The sequence below is a fragment of the Sorex araneus genome, chromosome 5 (genome assembly GCF_027595985.1).
Source record: "Sorex araneus isolate mSorAra2 chromosome 5, mSorAra2.pri, whole genome shotgun sequence".
Lineage (NCBI taxonomy): Eukaryota > Metazoa > Chordata > Mammalia > Eulipotyphla > Soricidae > Sorex > Sorex araneus.
The window spans coordinates 56,242,648-56,259,116 of NC_073306.1; the positions used below are offsets into that span (position 1 = coordinate 56,242,648).

Consider the following 16,469-nt stretch of genomic DNA (forward strand, 5'->3'; position numbering starts at 1 on the left):
AATCCCCAAGCACTCCTGAGCACCACTGGGCAGGTGCCAACATGCCCCTGAGGGGCAGCCTGGGCCCTGGGTCCTGCGACTGTGGGGCGAGCCATCCCAGCCCTCAGCTTCCGTACTCAGCCGCACAAGAGCTAAAGCCCGTGCCTGGGCTGGGCGGGGAACAGGGGCACAGGAAGTTCTGGCGGTGGTGGCCAGCTTGATGCCCACCATCGGCCTCAGCGGGCAAGAAGCAGGTGCCTGGGTCATGTGCTGCCCAGCTGCTCAGCCTCTCAGGACCCCTCTGTCCATGCTGCCTCCCGGGCCTGACCAGGAGAGAGGCAGGATCTGGGTCCTGAGACTCCTGCTCGCCGTTTCTCTCCCTGTTTGCTTGTCTGCACCCCCCAACACACACACACACACACACACACACACACACACACACACGCAGGGGAGGTGGCCAGGCTGCTGTGGGGTCAGCAGTGCTGTTGGCCTTGTGGGCACAGGTACTGCTGTGCAGAAGCCCAAGGAGGCCGCAGAGCTGGGCCGCAGCAGGGAGGTGACCGGCTGGGAGCCAGAGCCCGACCCGATGCCCCCAGCCAGATCGCCTGGACCCCAGCCGGCCTCAGCTTCCTTGTGACGCCCCCCACGCCCTGGGTGGGTGGGATTCTCCGCCCCAAGCAAACTCGGCCAGGCGGGGCAGCAAGTTAGGGAGAGGAAGGATGAAGCCCAGGGGTCCTATGGCCCAGAGTCTGAAACCAGACCGACAGCGAGAAGCAGCTCAGGGTCACAGAGACGCCTGCGGTGGCCGGGGGTCAGCCGCCACTGCTGCATGTCTCTGTGGCCGCAGGACAGTGGGCCTCTGTCCTCCATCCCACCCATCAAGAACGTCCAGCCTGGCTGGGGACAGGAGGCAACTTGCCTGGGGACCTGCAGCCAGAAAGCAGCAGCATCACCTTTTTTGGAGGGGGTGGGAGGACGGGAGGGTGGCCCACCTGGCGATGCTCAGGAGTTACTCCTGGCTCTGCACTCAGAGATCACTCGGCCACATGCAGCGCAAGCAAGTGCCCTACCCACGGTGCTCTCTCTCTCTCTGGCCCTGAAGCCGGCACGGGGGGCCTCTGAGCCCCAGCATGCAGCCCTGGAGGACCCAGCACCAGCAGGTACTCCCCCAACCCATCCAGCACCTGCCTGGGCAGCCCACCACGAGCAGGGGTCCCGAGCTGGCCCTGCCACCTCAGAGGGGCCCCTCGGGAAAAGGCTGCGGCCACATGGGGGCGGGAACAGCTGTTCTGACTGTGCTGCCAGAGCCTGCTGCGGGCATTGGCTGCTCCTCCGGGCCGGCCAAGCAGCCAGAGCCCTGGGCGAGGGTGCCGGTCACGGGAGAGACGCCGAGAGAGGCCGAGGAACATCCTGCCCTGGAGAGCTGTTTCTCTCGAAGCAGTGTGGGCTTAGGCACTACCTCTGGGGAGGGGAGTTAAAAAAAACATGTTTCCCGAAAGAGAATCGAGATTTTACTTTCCCTTCCCCTTGGACGACAAGGCGAGGGAAAGCCGCCTAGGTTGATTCTGGTCCCAGAGGGCTGCAGAGTGGAAAACCACTAGCCGGGGCAGGAATGGAAGGTGGGAGCTCCGAGGGAGCAGGGAGCGGAGTAGGGGCATGGAGGGGGGAGCTCACAGCCCCTCTCCCACCCTCCCCGCACCGCCCCTGCATGGCCCTGCCCGTCACATGACCTGGCAGCAGGCTGGGGACAGACCCTGGAGGAGCTGCCGTGACCCTCTGCAGACGCCCAGATTCCGTGCAGGCCGAGTAAGGGGACCCCCAAAGGGTGTGGCCCCGGGACCCCCTGGCACCGCAGCCCCTGCAGAGCAGGAGATGCCTGGGGCGCTGTCGGCCAGGAAGCACCATGAGAGGGACTCTTCGGCCAGTGTGTCCAGGTGGGAGCATTTGGTCCCACCTTACAGAAGGCGAAACGGGGCTCAGCCGTTCCCAGAAGCCGCCCACCACCACCCAGTCAGTGAGCCCCACAGTCAGTGCCCAGGGTCAGGGGGTTCCGAGACCTACACACACACCTACACACACACACACACACACACACATCCTGAGCTCTGCTGACCAGCATGTCCCCTGGCAGGGACAGTGCGCAGTGGGCGGGCTTCACCCTGTGCAGGGGCGCCCTCTGCAGGGCTACTGAGCTGTGCACCGGGCTCCGAGCCAGAGACGAGGACAGGCAGGGTCAGACTGTGCTGCCCAGAGGTCAGAGAATCGGGGTCTCGGAGCCGGGAAGGGTGCCCTCGCCCTCTGACTGCTCCATGCAACGGCTCCCACCCTGCACCCCCCCCCGGCCTGAGCTGACTTTCACGTCCGAGGGACTCCTTCAGAGCGTGCAACAGCCCAGACCCTGCCCTGCCCCCCCAGAGCCGCCGTGCCCTGGCTGCCCCGCCGCCGCCGCCTCTGGGCATGGACGGCATTGCCCAAGGACCAGGTGCCAGGCCCGCCTGCCCAGGCTAGAGCTACGGGAGGGCGGCCCCACCCCGCGCGGGGCCGGCTCTGCTGACTCACCCCAGGTCCCCCAGCAAGGAGGGCGGCTGCTGGCCCCGTCAGGCCTTAATTGCACGGTGGGAGGCCCTGGCAGAGACCCGCCCGCCCACTCCCAGCCCTGACTGGATCCAGGACGGTCTTCAGCCCCAGGGAGCCCCGGCCACTTCACCCTGACTTGGCAGCTTCCCGCTGTGTGGCCCCTGCCTGAACACTAGCCCCCTGACTGAGTGTCCACAAAGAAAGCAGAGGGGGCCCAAACAAACATCCCTGCACCCCCAGGATCGGGGCCCCCTCCATTCCGGGCCCAGAGCCCCTTCACCGGGCGTGTGTAAAGCCCCAGGTTCAATTCCTGGGTTCGCCACAGGAGCCCCTAAGTACCCCTGGGCACAGCCCTGGGGACCCCAATCCCCTATAAGCGCTGGACGTGGCCCCTGAGAACCGCTGGGCATGCCACCCCCAAAAGGGGCAGAGAACTCTAACCACCCGTGCGTGTCCCCAACACCGGGCAGCAAGCAGCCCTGGGCGCCCAGGTGTGGCACCGAGTGCAGGTCTCACCTGCCAGAGAAACAGGGAGGGGAGACTGCCTCTCAGGACGGCCCTCAGCCCTCAGCATCCCTGGAGAGAGGCGCTGGCCAGGGCCCGTGGTCAGTGCTGGGGCTGGAGTGGACTCCGCAGTCCTCCTAGAGGCCCAGGCATGGGAAGGCCAAGTCCCACAGAGGCGTCCAGTAGGGGCAGAATGGGCCCCGCCAGGGCCACTCCGACCCCGGCCGGCCAGCAACAGCCTGACGCCTGCCTCCAGCCCCAGGGCTTGTGCACACGGTCACCCCCGCTGGCCCGGGGGTCTCGGAGCTCTCCCGTGACTCGTCAAGACACAGCCGGCAGAGTCGAGTTTGGCGCCAGGCTGTTGGCTGGCCACCTTTGGGGCTTGTGGGCAGGGTGCTCCAGGGAAAGGGAAAAGGGGTTGGGGGGACGGGCCCTCCCCCGGGGGAAGGGGAGGCATGGGGGCCAAAGGCCTGTGCTAGGTCCCGGGCCCAAGCCCTCCCCAGCCCACACCTCCTGCCCCGGCTGTCCCCGTGCCCCGACCACCAAGCTCGGGAGCGAGGCTGACTTACTGTGCCTGGGGAGCAGCCGCTGGGTCCGGGTCTGCGGGAGAAGAGAGGCGAGCAGTCAGGCGGGCGGGAAGCCGGCCTCGCACACCCAGCCTGGCCCGCCCCTTTCCCAGCCTCCCTCCCGGGGGGCACGGACAACCAGGCCTGGCCAGCCTGCCCGGTTCCCGCCACCACAGCATCCTCATTAGGCTGCTACCTGCATCGCCCCCACCCCTGCCCCGCCCCCACGGCCCACATCCCGGCCCAGGGCCAGCCACAGGCCCAGTCCCCCACCCCCTGCTCGGAGCCCCTTGTCCCCTCGCCTGCAGGAAGTTCCTGCTTGTCCAGTCCCCCGGCGCTCCCAGATGACAAAATCAGAGAGCCCAGAAGCTGCTATTTAACACCAGTCTTATCAGGGCCCTCCCGCCCGCCCCCGGGGCCACGGCTCCCAGGGGCCAGGGCGCCCAGAGGCCCCGGCAGCAAGGGTGATGCCCCACGTGCAACCAGGGCCGGCCACTTCCGAATCCATCCCTGTGCCCCGGTGCGCCAGATGTTGCCGGAATGTGAGGAATCCGCAGTCCCCGGGGAAGGAAAGGAATGCGGCTGCTCCCCAGCGGCTCTTCCCTTCCTGCCTTCTGGGGACAGCGGAGGGGCCACAGGGCACCACGGGAGCGGAGCTTCCAAGCGGCTGGAAACTGCACAACTGACCGTCTCCCCCCACACCCCCAGCCCCGCCCAGAAACCAGAGCCCCCCCACTCCCCGCCCCCCACCCGGCCCCCAGGCTCCAGAAAACACAATACCGGAGCCGGAGCTGGGAGCCGAGTCCAAGTGGATCAGAGGGGCAGCAGCGGCATCTCTGTCTGGAGCCACGCCTGGGACGCCCAGGCCAGCACTGGTGTCCTCGTCATCATCACTGTCGTCAAACTCAAAGGCCTCTCCGGGGTCGTCTTCTGCCTCGGGGGAGGGGCCTGGGCCTTCGGGAACCAGCAGATCTCCTGGAAGGAAGGGAGGAAGGAAGGAGAGAGCGAGGGAGTGAGGCGCTGCGGGGAGGGCAGTTCCCAGGCCCCCCAGCCCCCGTGTGTGGGCCTGGGGGCTGCAGGCAGCCTCTGCTGCTGGGGCGGGGTTCTGGGCAGAGGGAGGGGGTGAGGGCCCAAGGGAGCCTGCCTCCATCCTGCAGGCAGGTCTCGCTCCCCTCTCGCCTTCTGGGTTTCTGTTTGCCCCTGTGGTTCCTGCAGGGGCCGAGGAGGTGCTTTGTAAGTGCGTAGGGCATGTGCCTGGGGCACACGCCTATGTGTGTATAAGCCCCGTGTACACATGTTGTAAGTGCGTAGGGCATGTGCCCGGGGCACACGCCTGTGTGTGTATAAGCCCCATGTACACATGTGTGCACACACACGCTGCACCTTGTCCAGCATGCAAAGCAGCCCTCAAGCACACAGCTCCCCGGGGGACCAGCTTCCAGGCCCCAGCCTCAGACCAGCTGGGACGGGGTTAGGGCGCAGGGTCCCTGAAAGGCTCGCTGCCCATTCTCTCCTGGCAGATGACGATCCTGGGCTCCTTTCTGCTGCTCCTCGCCCGTGTCACCTCACTTTAAAGGGACCAGCTTACCTTTGGACCCTGCTGCGGAGCGAGCATGATGGAAGAGCCCAAGGGAGCGCCCTTGGACTCCAAGCAGCCCACTGAACTAATTCCGGCACAGGATCGGAGAACCCACGGCGGGCTGAAACAGTGGAAACCGGGCATCCCCCAATTCTTTTAACCTCTCTCTCTCTCTCAACCCCTTCCTCCCGAGCACAGCGCAGGGTCCGCAGCTTTCTGAGCGCAAAATGGAGACGCCGAGCCTCTCTCTATGTTTCTCCATCTTATGAGCACCATAAAAGGGTAAAAGTTTGTAGTGATGTTATTTCTGGTTGTACTTTCCCTGGACTTTATACAGAAACCCAAAACCCAAAACCGCGCGGCCGCGGCAGCGGCCGAGCAACCTAATGTCATCTTAGCATCAGCAATATGTAATGGTTCCTTTTTAATGGGTCAGACTTTTGTGGGAGATCCTAACAAGAATAGTAAGTCTGTTGCTGAAATATTGAAGGCAATCAAAGGGGTAGCCATCTCTCTAGACTGAACTAAGCTACATCCCCACGCAGGCTGAGAAGAAATTTTCTTCTTTCTTGGGAAGAAACGCGGCGTGGCGTCAACCATAGTGTGATGTCCATTAAGCAAACAGACCTGGTGGCGTGGGAATGGGATATAAGGGGAAAAACTATGTACATGGAACAGTGGGACGCTGGTGGAATCTCGAGCCGGAGCTGATACCAGCGCAAGACCTTTGGTTCCAGAAACTGCTTGCAGACACTCTACTAGTCTCAACTAAGCCAGAGCCCCAAGCCGGCTGATGACGGGAAATAACCATCCTTTTCGGTTTTTTTTCCCTTTGTCAGGCAGCGTGGCGATTACTAAACAGGCGTGAACTCGGTAGCTCGGGGCAAGGGGGAAAAAGAAAAGTTATGTAACAAACAGCGGGACTTAATATCTCTATATTCTTAGCAATGGAGAACTATCAAATGCCTCCTTGGCAATAGGACTGTCTTTTTCTTTTTTGGGGGAAACCCCAACAACGGTAGTGAGTTGTGTGTTGAAACATGGAATGTAATCGAGATAAAGCGTAAACGAAGTGAAACTTATCACTTACAAGGGTGGGGACTCGGGAGGTGGGAGGGGGCGGCAGGTATACTGGGGGGGTTGGTGATGGAAGATGGGCACTGGTGAAGGGAAGGGTGTTTGAGTATTGTATAACTGACATAATCCTGAAAACTATGTAACCCTCCACATGGTGATTCAATAAAATTTAAATAAATAAATAAATAAAGGGACCAGCTTAGCCCAGGGCAGACCGATGGGAGCTCAGCCGGTTTTGTTACATCCCCTGTAGGGCATGTTACAAGTTACAAGTTACTTTTGTTACATTTGTTACATCCCTGTGAAGAAATGCACTGGCCCTAGAGACCCAGGGTGCTATCACACCCGCGGCTCCAGGTTCAGGCTCCCTGTCTTGCCTCCCTCCCAGCCCTCTGCCCTAGCCACTGCCTGGACAGAAGCTCTTGTGGAGGCCATCTATGCCCAGCCTGCTCCAGCGCCAACGGGCAGAGTGGTCCAGGGCGCTTCAAGCCTGTAGGGGCTGACCCTGCCTCAGGGTGTCCACTGTGGGCCTGGCGCTGCTCGGGACGCGCCGTCAGAGCTCGAGCTCCGGGCCGGTCCTGAGGCCTGCCCAGCTGTGCGCTTCTCAGAGAGCCTCTCGCCGTTCTCCTCCTCCGCTCTGAATACACACCTCGAGGATGAAAACACACCTTGGGCTAAGGTACAGGAGAAGGACGGAACCGGAGCTAAGGTGCTTAACCGGCCTGCGGCCAACCCTGATCCCTGGCACCACCTTAAAGTCCCCTGAGCAACCGCCAGGAGAAATCCCTGAGGACTGCAAGGTGTGACCCCAAAGCCGAAATAAAAGGCAACTGGAGCAATAGCACAGCGGGTAGGGTGTTTGCCTTGCATGCAGCTGACCCAGGTTCGATTCCTCTGTCCCTCTCAGAGAGCCCGGCAAGCTACCAAGAGTATCCCGCCCAGAGAGCCTGGCAAGCTACCCGTGGCATATTAGATATGTCAAGAACAGTAAAAACAAGCTTCACAATGGAGACGTTACTGGTGCCCACTCGAGCAAATCGATGAACAAGGGGAAGACAGTGACACAGTGCGACAGTGCGACCTCGCCCACAGAGCTGCTGAGAATGAGGGAGTGGAAGGGAGGGTGGAAGGGAGGCGGTCTGAGCCTGTGGCCACCACTGGCCTTGGGGCCTTGAGACCTCGGCATGGGAGGCAGGAGTCAGGGTGGGGGTAGGGTCCAGCCTCCAATAGCAAGACCCAGTAGTGCCCTCCAGATTTGTCTCCCGACACATGGCCCCTGGGGAGGGAGGTCACCGCTCACAGCACCCCCCGGAGAGGGGGGAGAAGGAGGACAGAGCACAGCCCAGCATGCTGTGTGCCACCCAGCTGACACTGTCCCCATCCGCTTCCCCTGCCTGTGCCCACCACTGTAGGTGCTCATGGGTCATCTGGTGGGTGGACAGGAGCACAGGTGGGATGTCCAATCCCACCCTATGGGAACCCTGTGGGCCTCCAGGGGCCAACACAGCCCAATCAAGAAGCTCCTTCCTGGGGCTGGAGCGATAGCACAGTGGGTAGGGCGTTTGCCTTGCACACGGCTGACCCGGGTTCGATTCCCAGCATCCCATATGGTTCCCTGAGCACTGTCAGGAGTAATTCCTGAGTGCAAATCCAGGAGTAACCCCTGTGTATCGCCAGGTATGACCGAAAAAGCTAAAAAAAAAAAAAAAAAAAGCCACCCTTGCAGTGCTGTTGTGACACGTCTATGTCCCGAGTGTCAGAACCGTCTGTGGTCCCCAGGACCCCACTCTCGTCACAGCTGCATCCCTGTAACCATGCAGGTGTGCTCCGGCCTCGGGACCCGTGAACATCAGTCCTGGGCGCAGGACTTTCTTGGCCAGGCCCCTCCCTACACTGGCCTCTCAGGTGGTCCATGTCTCCATCTCCCCCAGTGGACAGCCACAACTGACCCTGCCCAGAGCCCCCGGGACCCCCAGTCTGCCACCTCCACGGCTCCCCTGTGTCCTGAGCACTGTGTCCTCCATGCACCCCCCAGCCGCTGCCCCACGGGGGACCTGAGCCCCCGTGCTCCGCACACAGCGTGGGCAGGACCAGCACCGGCTGAATGCACACACTCTCTCCCGCGTCATGTCTACAGGCTGTGGGGTGTCGAGGTTTAAAAACGACGAGAATAGCCATAGCACAGCGGGGAGGGCATCTTGCCTTGCACTCGGCCAAACCAGGTTCAATTCCTGGCATTCCATATCGTCCCCGAGCACCGCCAGGAGTGGTCCCTGAATGCAGATCCAGGAGAGTAAGCTCTGAGCACCAGCAGGAGCAAGGTCTGAGAGTACAGCCAGGGGTAAGCCCTGAGCACCAGCAGGACTGAGCCCTGGGCACCACCAGGGGTGAGCCCTGAGTGCAGAGCCAGGAAGCAGCCCTGAGCACTGGTGGGTATAACCCCAAAACCAAAGAAATAAATGAACACTCCTGGCCCCTGCCCACTGTCTGGAGCCCTGCCAGACTGGAGACTTGGGTTCCTGTGGTTCCTGGGTGAGGGGCGGGGGGGGGCCGAGAGGGAGGAGTCCCAGGGCCTGTGGCTCATGCCAGGGCCCTGACTGAGAGCCTGCAGGAACCCAGACCCCCGCGCTCACGAGCCAGGCTGAGTGCAGGGTACGACGCCCGCCCCCACCCCACCGCTTCCTGAGGTCAGCGTAACGTCTGGACGTGCTGCAGGCTGGCGGGAGCCCCTGGCTGAGCTGCTCTGACTCAGACGAGACGCCAGGCTCACAGTCTGGCCCTGGCCGCATCCCCTCGATTGTGGGCCTGGCCTGGGGGTAGGGGGTGACGGCAGCCTCCCCCGGCCCTCATTGCCACCAGGCTGCAGATGGGAGGGACTCGAGAAGGACGCGTGGCTCCTCTCTTTATAAGTGCTGATGGCCGGGGTCCCGCCATCAGCCGGCACAGTCACACCGCTGTCCGACAAGGGCGCCCACAGCCCTACCACCATGGTCTGGGGGCCCCAAGGAGTCAGAAGAAGAAGGGCTAGCCTTGGGCAGAGGGGCACAGGCGCCCGGGGAGCCTGAGGCAGCACAGATAGGGCGCCCTCCTAGGGAGAAGAACAAATGGGGGTGTGAAGAGTTTCCCAGGCTCAGGTGTCAGCAGGAGCAGAAACCCAATGGCAAGGGGCCGGGGCCTCGGAAGACGTGAGCAAGGACAGAGCGGGGGCAAAAGGCGGCTCTCGGGGAGGACCTGGATCTGGGTTCATCAGAAGGCAGGGGGCACTTCTCAGAGAGCCCACGATGCCGGGGTCAACCCACGGGCAGGCCGAGGGGGCCGGGACTGCATCAGCCATAGAACCGGGCAAGTCCTCAGGCCTGAGCCCCTCAGTGAGGAAGAGAAAGGGGACAGGAGACGCCTGGTGACGGGCCCAGCATCACGGTCAGGAGCCGGGAGACGGACGCCTTGCTCCCTGCGAGCACGTCCCGGCCTTTGGGAGCAGGAGCACAGCTGCTTATCGGCACGCAGATCCCAGCCCAGCCCTGGGTAATTGGAGCTGCGACGCCACGGGAGAGGCCTTTGGGGTTCCCGGGCACACCCCATCCCCGGGACAGCCACCCTGCAAGGCACCCCGGCACGCACGCCCGGGCCACGGGGAAGGCGGGGCGCCCGGCCTTGGCGCAAGAACACGGGCTGAAGGGGAAAGAGCATGTCCCCTGGGGGCTGTGCGGGGCACGGACGGGCTCTGAGCTGAGGCCGCAGCTGACCCGCTGCCCCCCCACACACGAAGGATGGCCGCCAGTGGACACTGCAGGGGCTCACGCCACCGCAGACCTGGCGGTGCCGTGCACAAGGGCATCATCAGCACGCGTGTTTACGGGTGGAGGAGCCGAGCACTGCGCACTGAGTCACTCCATCCCGGCTCATCATCACCCTTTTGCTCAGCGCACCTTCTCAGGGGGACGAGGAAGACTGGCAGCCAGGCCCAGGGGGAGAGCAGGGGGACGGCCTGTGTCCAGCTCCTGGTGGTGGGAGGGGGGCGCCTGAATTCTGCCTGTACAGCTCCCCTCCCCTCCCCCCCTCCTAGGCTTCTCAGATAAGATAAGATACAGATCAAACTGGATTTCAGGTCAAACTGGTTTGGGTTTTTTTCGGGGAGGTGTGTGTTGTAGTTGAGCGGGGGCACTCAGCAGCGGTGCTCAGGGCTTACCCCTGGCTCTACACTCAGGAGACTCTGCGGGACGCTGGGGACCCCGGGAGGGATCTGGGTTGGCCACGTGCAAGGCGGAACGCGTGCAAGGCCCACCCTGCCGTGCCACTGCTCTGGGCCCACAAACCCTGTTTGAACATGAAACGTGTATTCTGTCTCCTAGGCCTCTGGAACCCCCCGAGGCCGGGCGAGCTGACCCCGGGCCCTCAGCAGGTGGAGCTGGGGCTTGGGCCCCCAGGGGACCCGCTCTCCGTCCACAGGCTCCACCCCCACCCCCGTGGAGGGAGTTGCTGGCCACTTGGGGACCTCTAGCCCTTGCCTGGCATGACCCCGTGAGAAGGACGTTCTTGCTTCCTGGTGCGGCTGCGGAAACTGAGGCAGGGGGTGAGTCCCCCGGGGCCCCCTCGGAGAAGGGGGCAGCCCAGAGCCGGGGTACATACCTGTGGCAGCCTGTGGAGGGGGGTCGGAAGAAGCCATCAGACAAGGCCCAGCTCGGTCCAGCGGCGTGTCTGTGAAAATGAGGCAGGAGTCCAGTGAGAGGCGTTCACCACGGCCTAGCACCCAGCGGCCCAGGGCGCGGGGGATGGACCCCATGAGGGCCCAGCCTCTGCCCGGTCAATCATTAACCCGGAAACCCAGTATCTGCACGGATGTAACCCCTGGCGGCCGGGGAACCCCGGCCACGGCCCTGCCACCAGGGCCCCGTGAGCCTCCCCATCCCCCCAACACCCAGCGAGGCCACGGCTCCCCGACACACCAGCCCGTGTGTCCCAGACACCTGACCCCCCTAAGCCGTGGGGCACACAGGAGGACGCTTGCTCTCCTTCAGGTCACCTGCTCTCCCCGCCGAGGGCCACCCCCAGCACTGCCCAGAGGGCCGGGGACCACTGACCCGGGCTGTGGCATGGGGAAGGAAAGGGGGACAGAGTGGCCACTGACAGGAGGGGGGCGGATGCCCCGTGCTCGGGGCCGGGAACTGTTTCTCCCAGTCTCAGGTTGGGTCTCTCCCACGACCAAGAGGCCAGACCCCCAGCGGGATTCCTGTGTCCGGGGCCACACCTGCCAGGGAGGGCAAGGTCCCTCCCCCTCCACACCCACACGAACACCCCCCAGTTCCCTTCCAGCCCCGACCCTGGGGGCGGGAGCCAGGCCTGGACAGTCTCTTGCTTCCTTCCCTCCCGGGGGCAGCGCTCACCCACCAGCAGGGGGCAGCGCTCACCCACGGGCACTTGAGCGGGCGGCTCTTGTCCTCCTCTGCCACAACAGGGGTCACTGCGGGACCCATGCACAGCCAGGAGGGGACAGAGTCGGGGCCTGCAGCTGGCCCTGGGGTCCCCACCTCGGGGATCACATGACTTCCTCGCGCCAGTGCTCCCCACGTTCCAACACCACAAGAGGGTGCCTGGTGAGCAGACAGCCCCCGGCCCGAGCCCCTGCCCATGACGGCCGCCGCAGGGATCCTTCCGGAAGGTCATGTCTAAGGGCTCCTCAAACAGCCCACACCCCTCCCTCCCCACCCGGGCTCTCCGGAACCTCCAGCCCTGTCTGACGGGGGTCCCCAGAAAGGGGGCAGCACCACATTGGGGAGTCTCGGGCCTTCCCTGCACTATTCCCTCGGACTCAGAACATCAGTGCTCAGAGGAGGAGACAGAGGAAGGTGGGGGGCCTGGGGGAGGAGGGGCGGAGTCTGCCCAGGGGTGCTTGCTCGGGACAAGAGACTACAGTCATGGCACTTGGGTCCAGTTGGGGGCCCACAGGGGGGCGGGAGGGCGACGCTTTTGTCACCCTGCCTCCCTGGGCTTGACATGCAGACCGGCCGAGGCCCCAGGATGCATCGCACACACATGACCGGGGTCAGAGGAGGGCGCTGAGGGGCAGCCGGTGCCACCTCTGGGACCCCCAGAAGAGTTAGGAGAGTGTGGGAGGGGCTATGACACCGTGGGCGCATCACCTGAGCATGAGCCCCGGAGCACCACCAGGAGTGACCCCCTCACAGGGTTATTAGGAAAGGAGGGGCCAGAGACATAGTACAGCAGGGAGGGCGTTTGCCTTGCACCCTTCTGTCCTGGGAGCCCCACCAGGAGTGAACCCTGAGCACAGTCAGGAGTAAGCCCTGAGAACCGCCACATGTACCCCCTAAAAAATATATAAAGAGAATGAAGATGGGGGACTGCAACCGTAGTACGGCTAATACAGCGGGTTGGGTGTTTACTTACATGCGGCTGACCCGGGTCCAACCCCTGGCACCCCATATGGTCCCCCAAGCACCACCCAAGTGATCCCTGAGCACAGAGACCAGGAGTAAGCCCTGAGCATCACCCAAGGCAAGCAAACTCAAAGGAGGTGCAGGGGAAATGCTCGTACTGCTCCTGGAATAGCCCCCACCACATTCGGGTCCCAGCCCTGCTGGCAGGGGACCCCTGCGACCTCCGCTAAGGGGCCCTGCTACCCACCCACAGGTTGCCCAGTGACCACTGAGGTCAGCTGGGGGGGCTCCCATCAGCTCCGCGATGCCCGTCCTCACCCAGAGTGAGGGGCGCCAAAGGGGCCCTGTGTCTGGACGGCACCCTAGGGGGAGACGGGATGTGAGGGCCCAGGGCCTTGGTCTAGGAGGGGAGAGAGCCCTGGCCCAGGGCAGCCAGACCCAGCTGCAGGCGGGGCAGTGCCTGGGCCTCAGTGCCCAGGGCTCCTTCTCTGCCGTGGGCACGGCGGCCCGGCCCAGCCCAGCGCCTGGCTCCAGCCCCACGGAGCCAGGCCAGGGTGTGACCTAAGCAAACAGAGGAAACCTGTCATTTCCTTTCTTCTTTCCTCCACTTTCCCTCGGCCTCTGCGCTGCCAGGAAGCTTTCGAGACGGAGTCCAGGCCACAGGGAGCATGCCGGGGAGCCCCGGGAACGAACCCCACTCTCTGAGCCGCCGTGCAGAGCCTTTCTGCAGGGTCCGTCTCCCGCTGGCCAGTGCCTGCAGCCCCCTGCCCAGAGAGCACAGAACCACAGACACCCCCACCCCCGACGTTTCACTGTTGCATTTACTTGGGGAGAGGGGCTCTGGCACGGTGCTCCGGAGGCCTGGGGTCCCCACTGGCCACTCGCTGCCAACTGGGCTGCCAGAGTTCAATGCCAGAGCACGAAGCTGGGCTCAGGCTGGGGTGCCCAGGATGGATGGGTGGTACTGGGGGCCTCTGGGGCCACCCCTGCTGATGCCCACCCAGGAAGGACCAGGTCCGGTGCATGCCTGGCACTGCCCTGAGCACTGCACTGTTTCCGGTCTCGTTCAGAGCAGAGCAGGGGTGGCAGAAACCCGCCCAGGGCCCGATGATGCCATATGGCAGCCGGGTCAGGGGTGGGCTCTGTGCCTCCCCGCGCTTCCTGCTGTGCCGCAGACGGCCAACCCTGAGTCTGGCGAGGACGCAGGAGAACGGGCAAGCCAGCAGCAGGCAGCAGCTACGAGATGCTCTGGTGGCCGGGAGGGGAAACTGAGTCCGGAGGAGGTTTGGGAATGCACCCAAAGCACCACTGACTCTCAGGGGCAGAGGTGCCCGGCAGCGCCTGGAGAGGCGGCACCTGGGCTAGGGGTGTGGCAAGCATGGGTCCTGCACGTGTGAGAGCCTGGATTCGATCCCCAGTACCACACACGCATGCACAAATACAAGGGCCAGGGGCACCACTCGGTGGGCTGGGGTTCAATCCCGGGCACCACATAAGTCGCACTGGGAGTCACACACGGAGGCAGGAGAGTGGGGCCAGGGGAGGCTGGCCTCCAGGGAGAGAGGCTGCATGGGGGCGGGGCGGCACCCCAGGCAGCAGTGAGGCCCCCAATTGGGGGAACAGCGGATCGTGGCATGTCCAAGCTGGGGCAGCCTCACTGGAGGCCGGCAGGGCCACCCCTCTGCGTCTGAGGCACCTGGCCACTGCCCCCTGGAAGCCGGGGGAACTGCAGGGAGCAAGGCCAAAGGCGAAGCAGGGAGGCACAGGGGAGCCCTTGCCGGGTTGGGCCGCCGACATCTCTGGCCCCTGGCCCTCGTCACACATGCCCGTGGCCAGCCAGGGACGCCATGAACCTCGGACTCGCCGCTCGGCCTTCTGGACGAGGTCCAGGCCCCAGGCAGGCCCTCAGTGACCGGACGGCCCTGCCTCCCTCTCTGCGCTCCGTCCAGCTCGGCCACCGGCTCTGCTCCAGGGGCCCCTGACTTCATGGGCCCTTGGGTGCCAGCGACTCATTCCCTGGAGGCAGAATTCCTGCTCACTGCCCGCAGACTCCTACTCAGGCTTCAGAACCAAGACCCAGTGACACACGGAGCGACAAGGCCTGCCCAGACCCGGTTCGGGCAGAGGAGAGTTTCCAGACAATGCACATGTCAGGGGCCCAGGACTCAGAGGTCCAGGCAAGAAGCATCCACGTGCCCACCCCCCACCCCAAGCCCTCCACCCGGGCACCGTCTCCCTTGCTCCCTGTGACCGCCGGGGGCCGCCGTGTCCAGAACTCAGGTCACTAGAATGCCCAGCCGGGGGGGCCACAGTGGAGACGAGCCACAGCCTGACCTGCTTTCCCCCCACCCCAGTCTCTCAGAGACGAAGGCTGGGGTGTCCCCGCTGCTGGGACTGGCTCGGGGCTTCCTGCCTGAGAGAGGGAGGGGCACAGGGCACATGGAAAACTCAGTGGGCCCCCGTGGCCTCAGCCACGTCCACCAAGACCAGAGCCCAGGAGGAAGGAGAGGAGACCCCAGCCAGAGGGTGGCCCAGCTGAGCAGAGGGACCCAGCGGACAGCAGACCCCGCAAGGGGGGGTTGGGAGCACCACAGGGGGACGGGGTGGCTCCCGGGGAATAGGGACGACAGAGGCTGCTCCTGCCAGGAAGGGGTGCAATCAGACTCCAGAAAGAGGGTGGAGAGGCTGAGACGGCCACGCGTGAGCAGGGAGACTCGGGCTCGGCCCACCTGCTCGGCCAATACCCTGTCCCCTCTGTCACGCGCAGGCGTGCACGACACGACACTGGCAGTTCCGGGGCACTCGCCGCCAGAGTGGCCCCGGCTCCCGGAGGTCGGGCCCTATGCCATACACTGCCACACCGAGCACCGTGACTGGTCCCCAGGGTGGGCGTGCGGGCGGCCCCCTCATCCTTGGTGCCTTGGAGACCACCCACGTCTTGTCCTCCAAACAGTCCAAGAGCCATCGCCTGAGCACTGCGGAGCTCAGGGCCGGTGGCACATGGAAGTGCCACGGCGAGGGCACCGCTGGGCTGAGGCACGGACACCTCCCAGGCCACTGAGCAGGACAGTTCACAGAGATCCCGGCACAGGGATGCCCCCCCGGCCACAGGACCCTTGTATCCCTGCTGGGTGAGGTCAGAGATGGGCCGGAGGGTAGGGCACTTGCCTTGCATGCCGTTGAGCCGGGCACGATTCCTATAGAAGACCCCGCAAGGTGTGGCCCTACCCCCATAAGGAGCACGACGTAAGGGCCGGAGAGAGACGGCCAGGGTGCCGGGGTTAAGGCACTTGCCTGGCTCGAGCATATCCCCTGGGGTCCCCCAAGCACCGCCGGGAATGATTTCAGAGCAGAGTCAGGAGGGATTCCTAAGCACCGCCGAGTGTGGCCCACCCTCCCTACCGAGAAAAGTGACAGGTGAGTTGGGGGAGCCCCCAAACTGGCTTCCGGGTCCCACACCAGACACTGGCTGGGTTTCCGGGGAGGCGGGCAGAGACTGCGGCTGTGAGCGGGCTGAGGCTTGACGGGCCGAAGCCTCAGACAATGGGGCTCTGTCCAGCACCCAGAGCGAGTGTGACCTCCCCACTGACCTCTGACGTCTGCCTAGGTCCACGATACCCGGGAGGGCAGTGGGGAGCTGACGGGACAGTGTGGAGAGTTGGGCGGGGGGTCACATCTCTGGACAGGAGCACCAGTGGGGAGGGCTGGGGAGGGGGCTCTCCAGGCGGGTCCAGGCCCCTCCTCACAGTGCCGGACACTTACTCCCCGGAGACCCAGCCCTGCAGGAGGCCT

The 16,469-nt window shown here is 64.2% G+C and overlaps 1 protein-coding gene across 7 annotated transcripts in view; it reads right to left on the minus strand.

Moving 5' to 3' along the window:
* Window positions 1-16,469, minus strand: part of ARHGEF10L (Rho guanine nucleotide exchange factor 10 like) — a 109,711-nt gene that overhangs the window by 68,130 nt on the left and 25,112 nt on the right. For all 7 annotated transcript variants that reach the window (XM_055140037.1, XM_055140036.1, XM_055140034.1 and 4 more), the window contains exons 2-4: window positions 10,912-10,980; window positions 4,407-4,601; window positions 3,630-3,660 (exon numbers count right to left, since the gene is read on the minus strand). In XM_055140037.1, coding sequence (XP_054996012.1) covers window positions 3,630-3,660; window positions 4,407-4,601; window positions 10,912-10,948 — 263 coding nt within the window. In that variant the 5' untranslated portion in view covers window positions 10,949-10,980. The remainder of the gene's footprint in view (window positions 1-3,629; window positions 3,661-4,406; window positions 4,602-10,911; window positions 10,981-16,469) is intronic.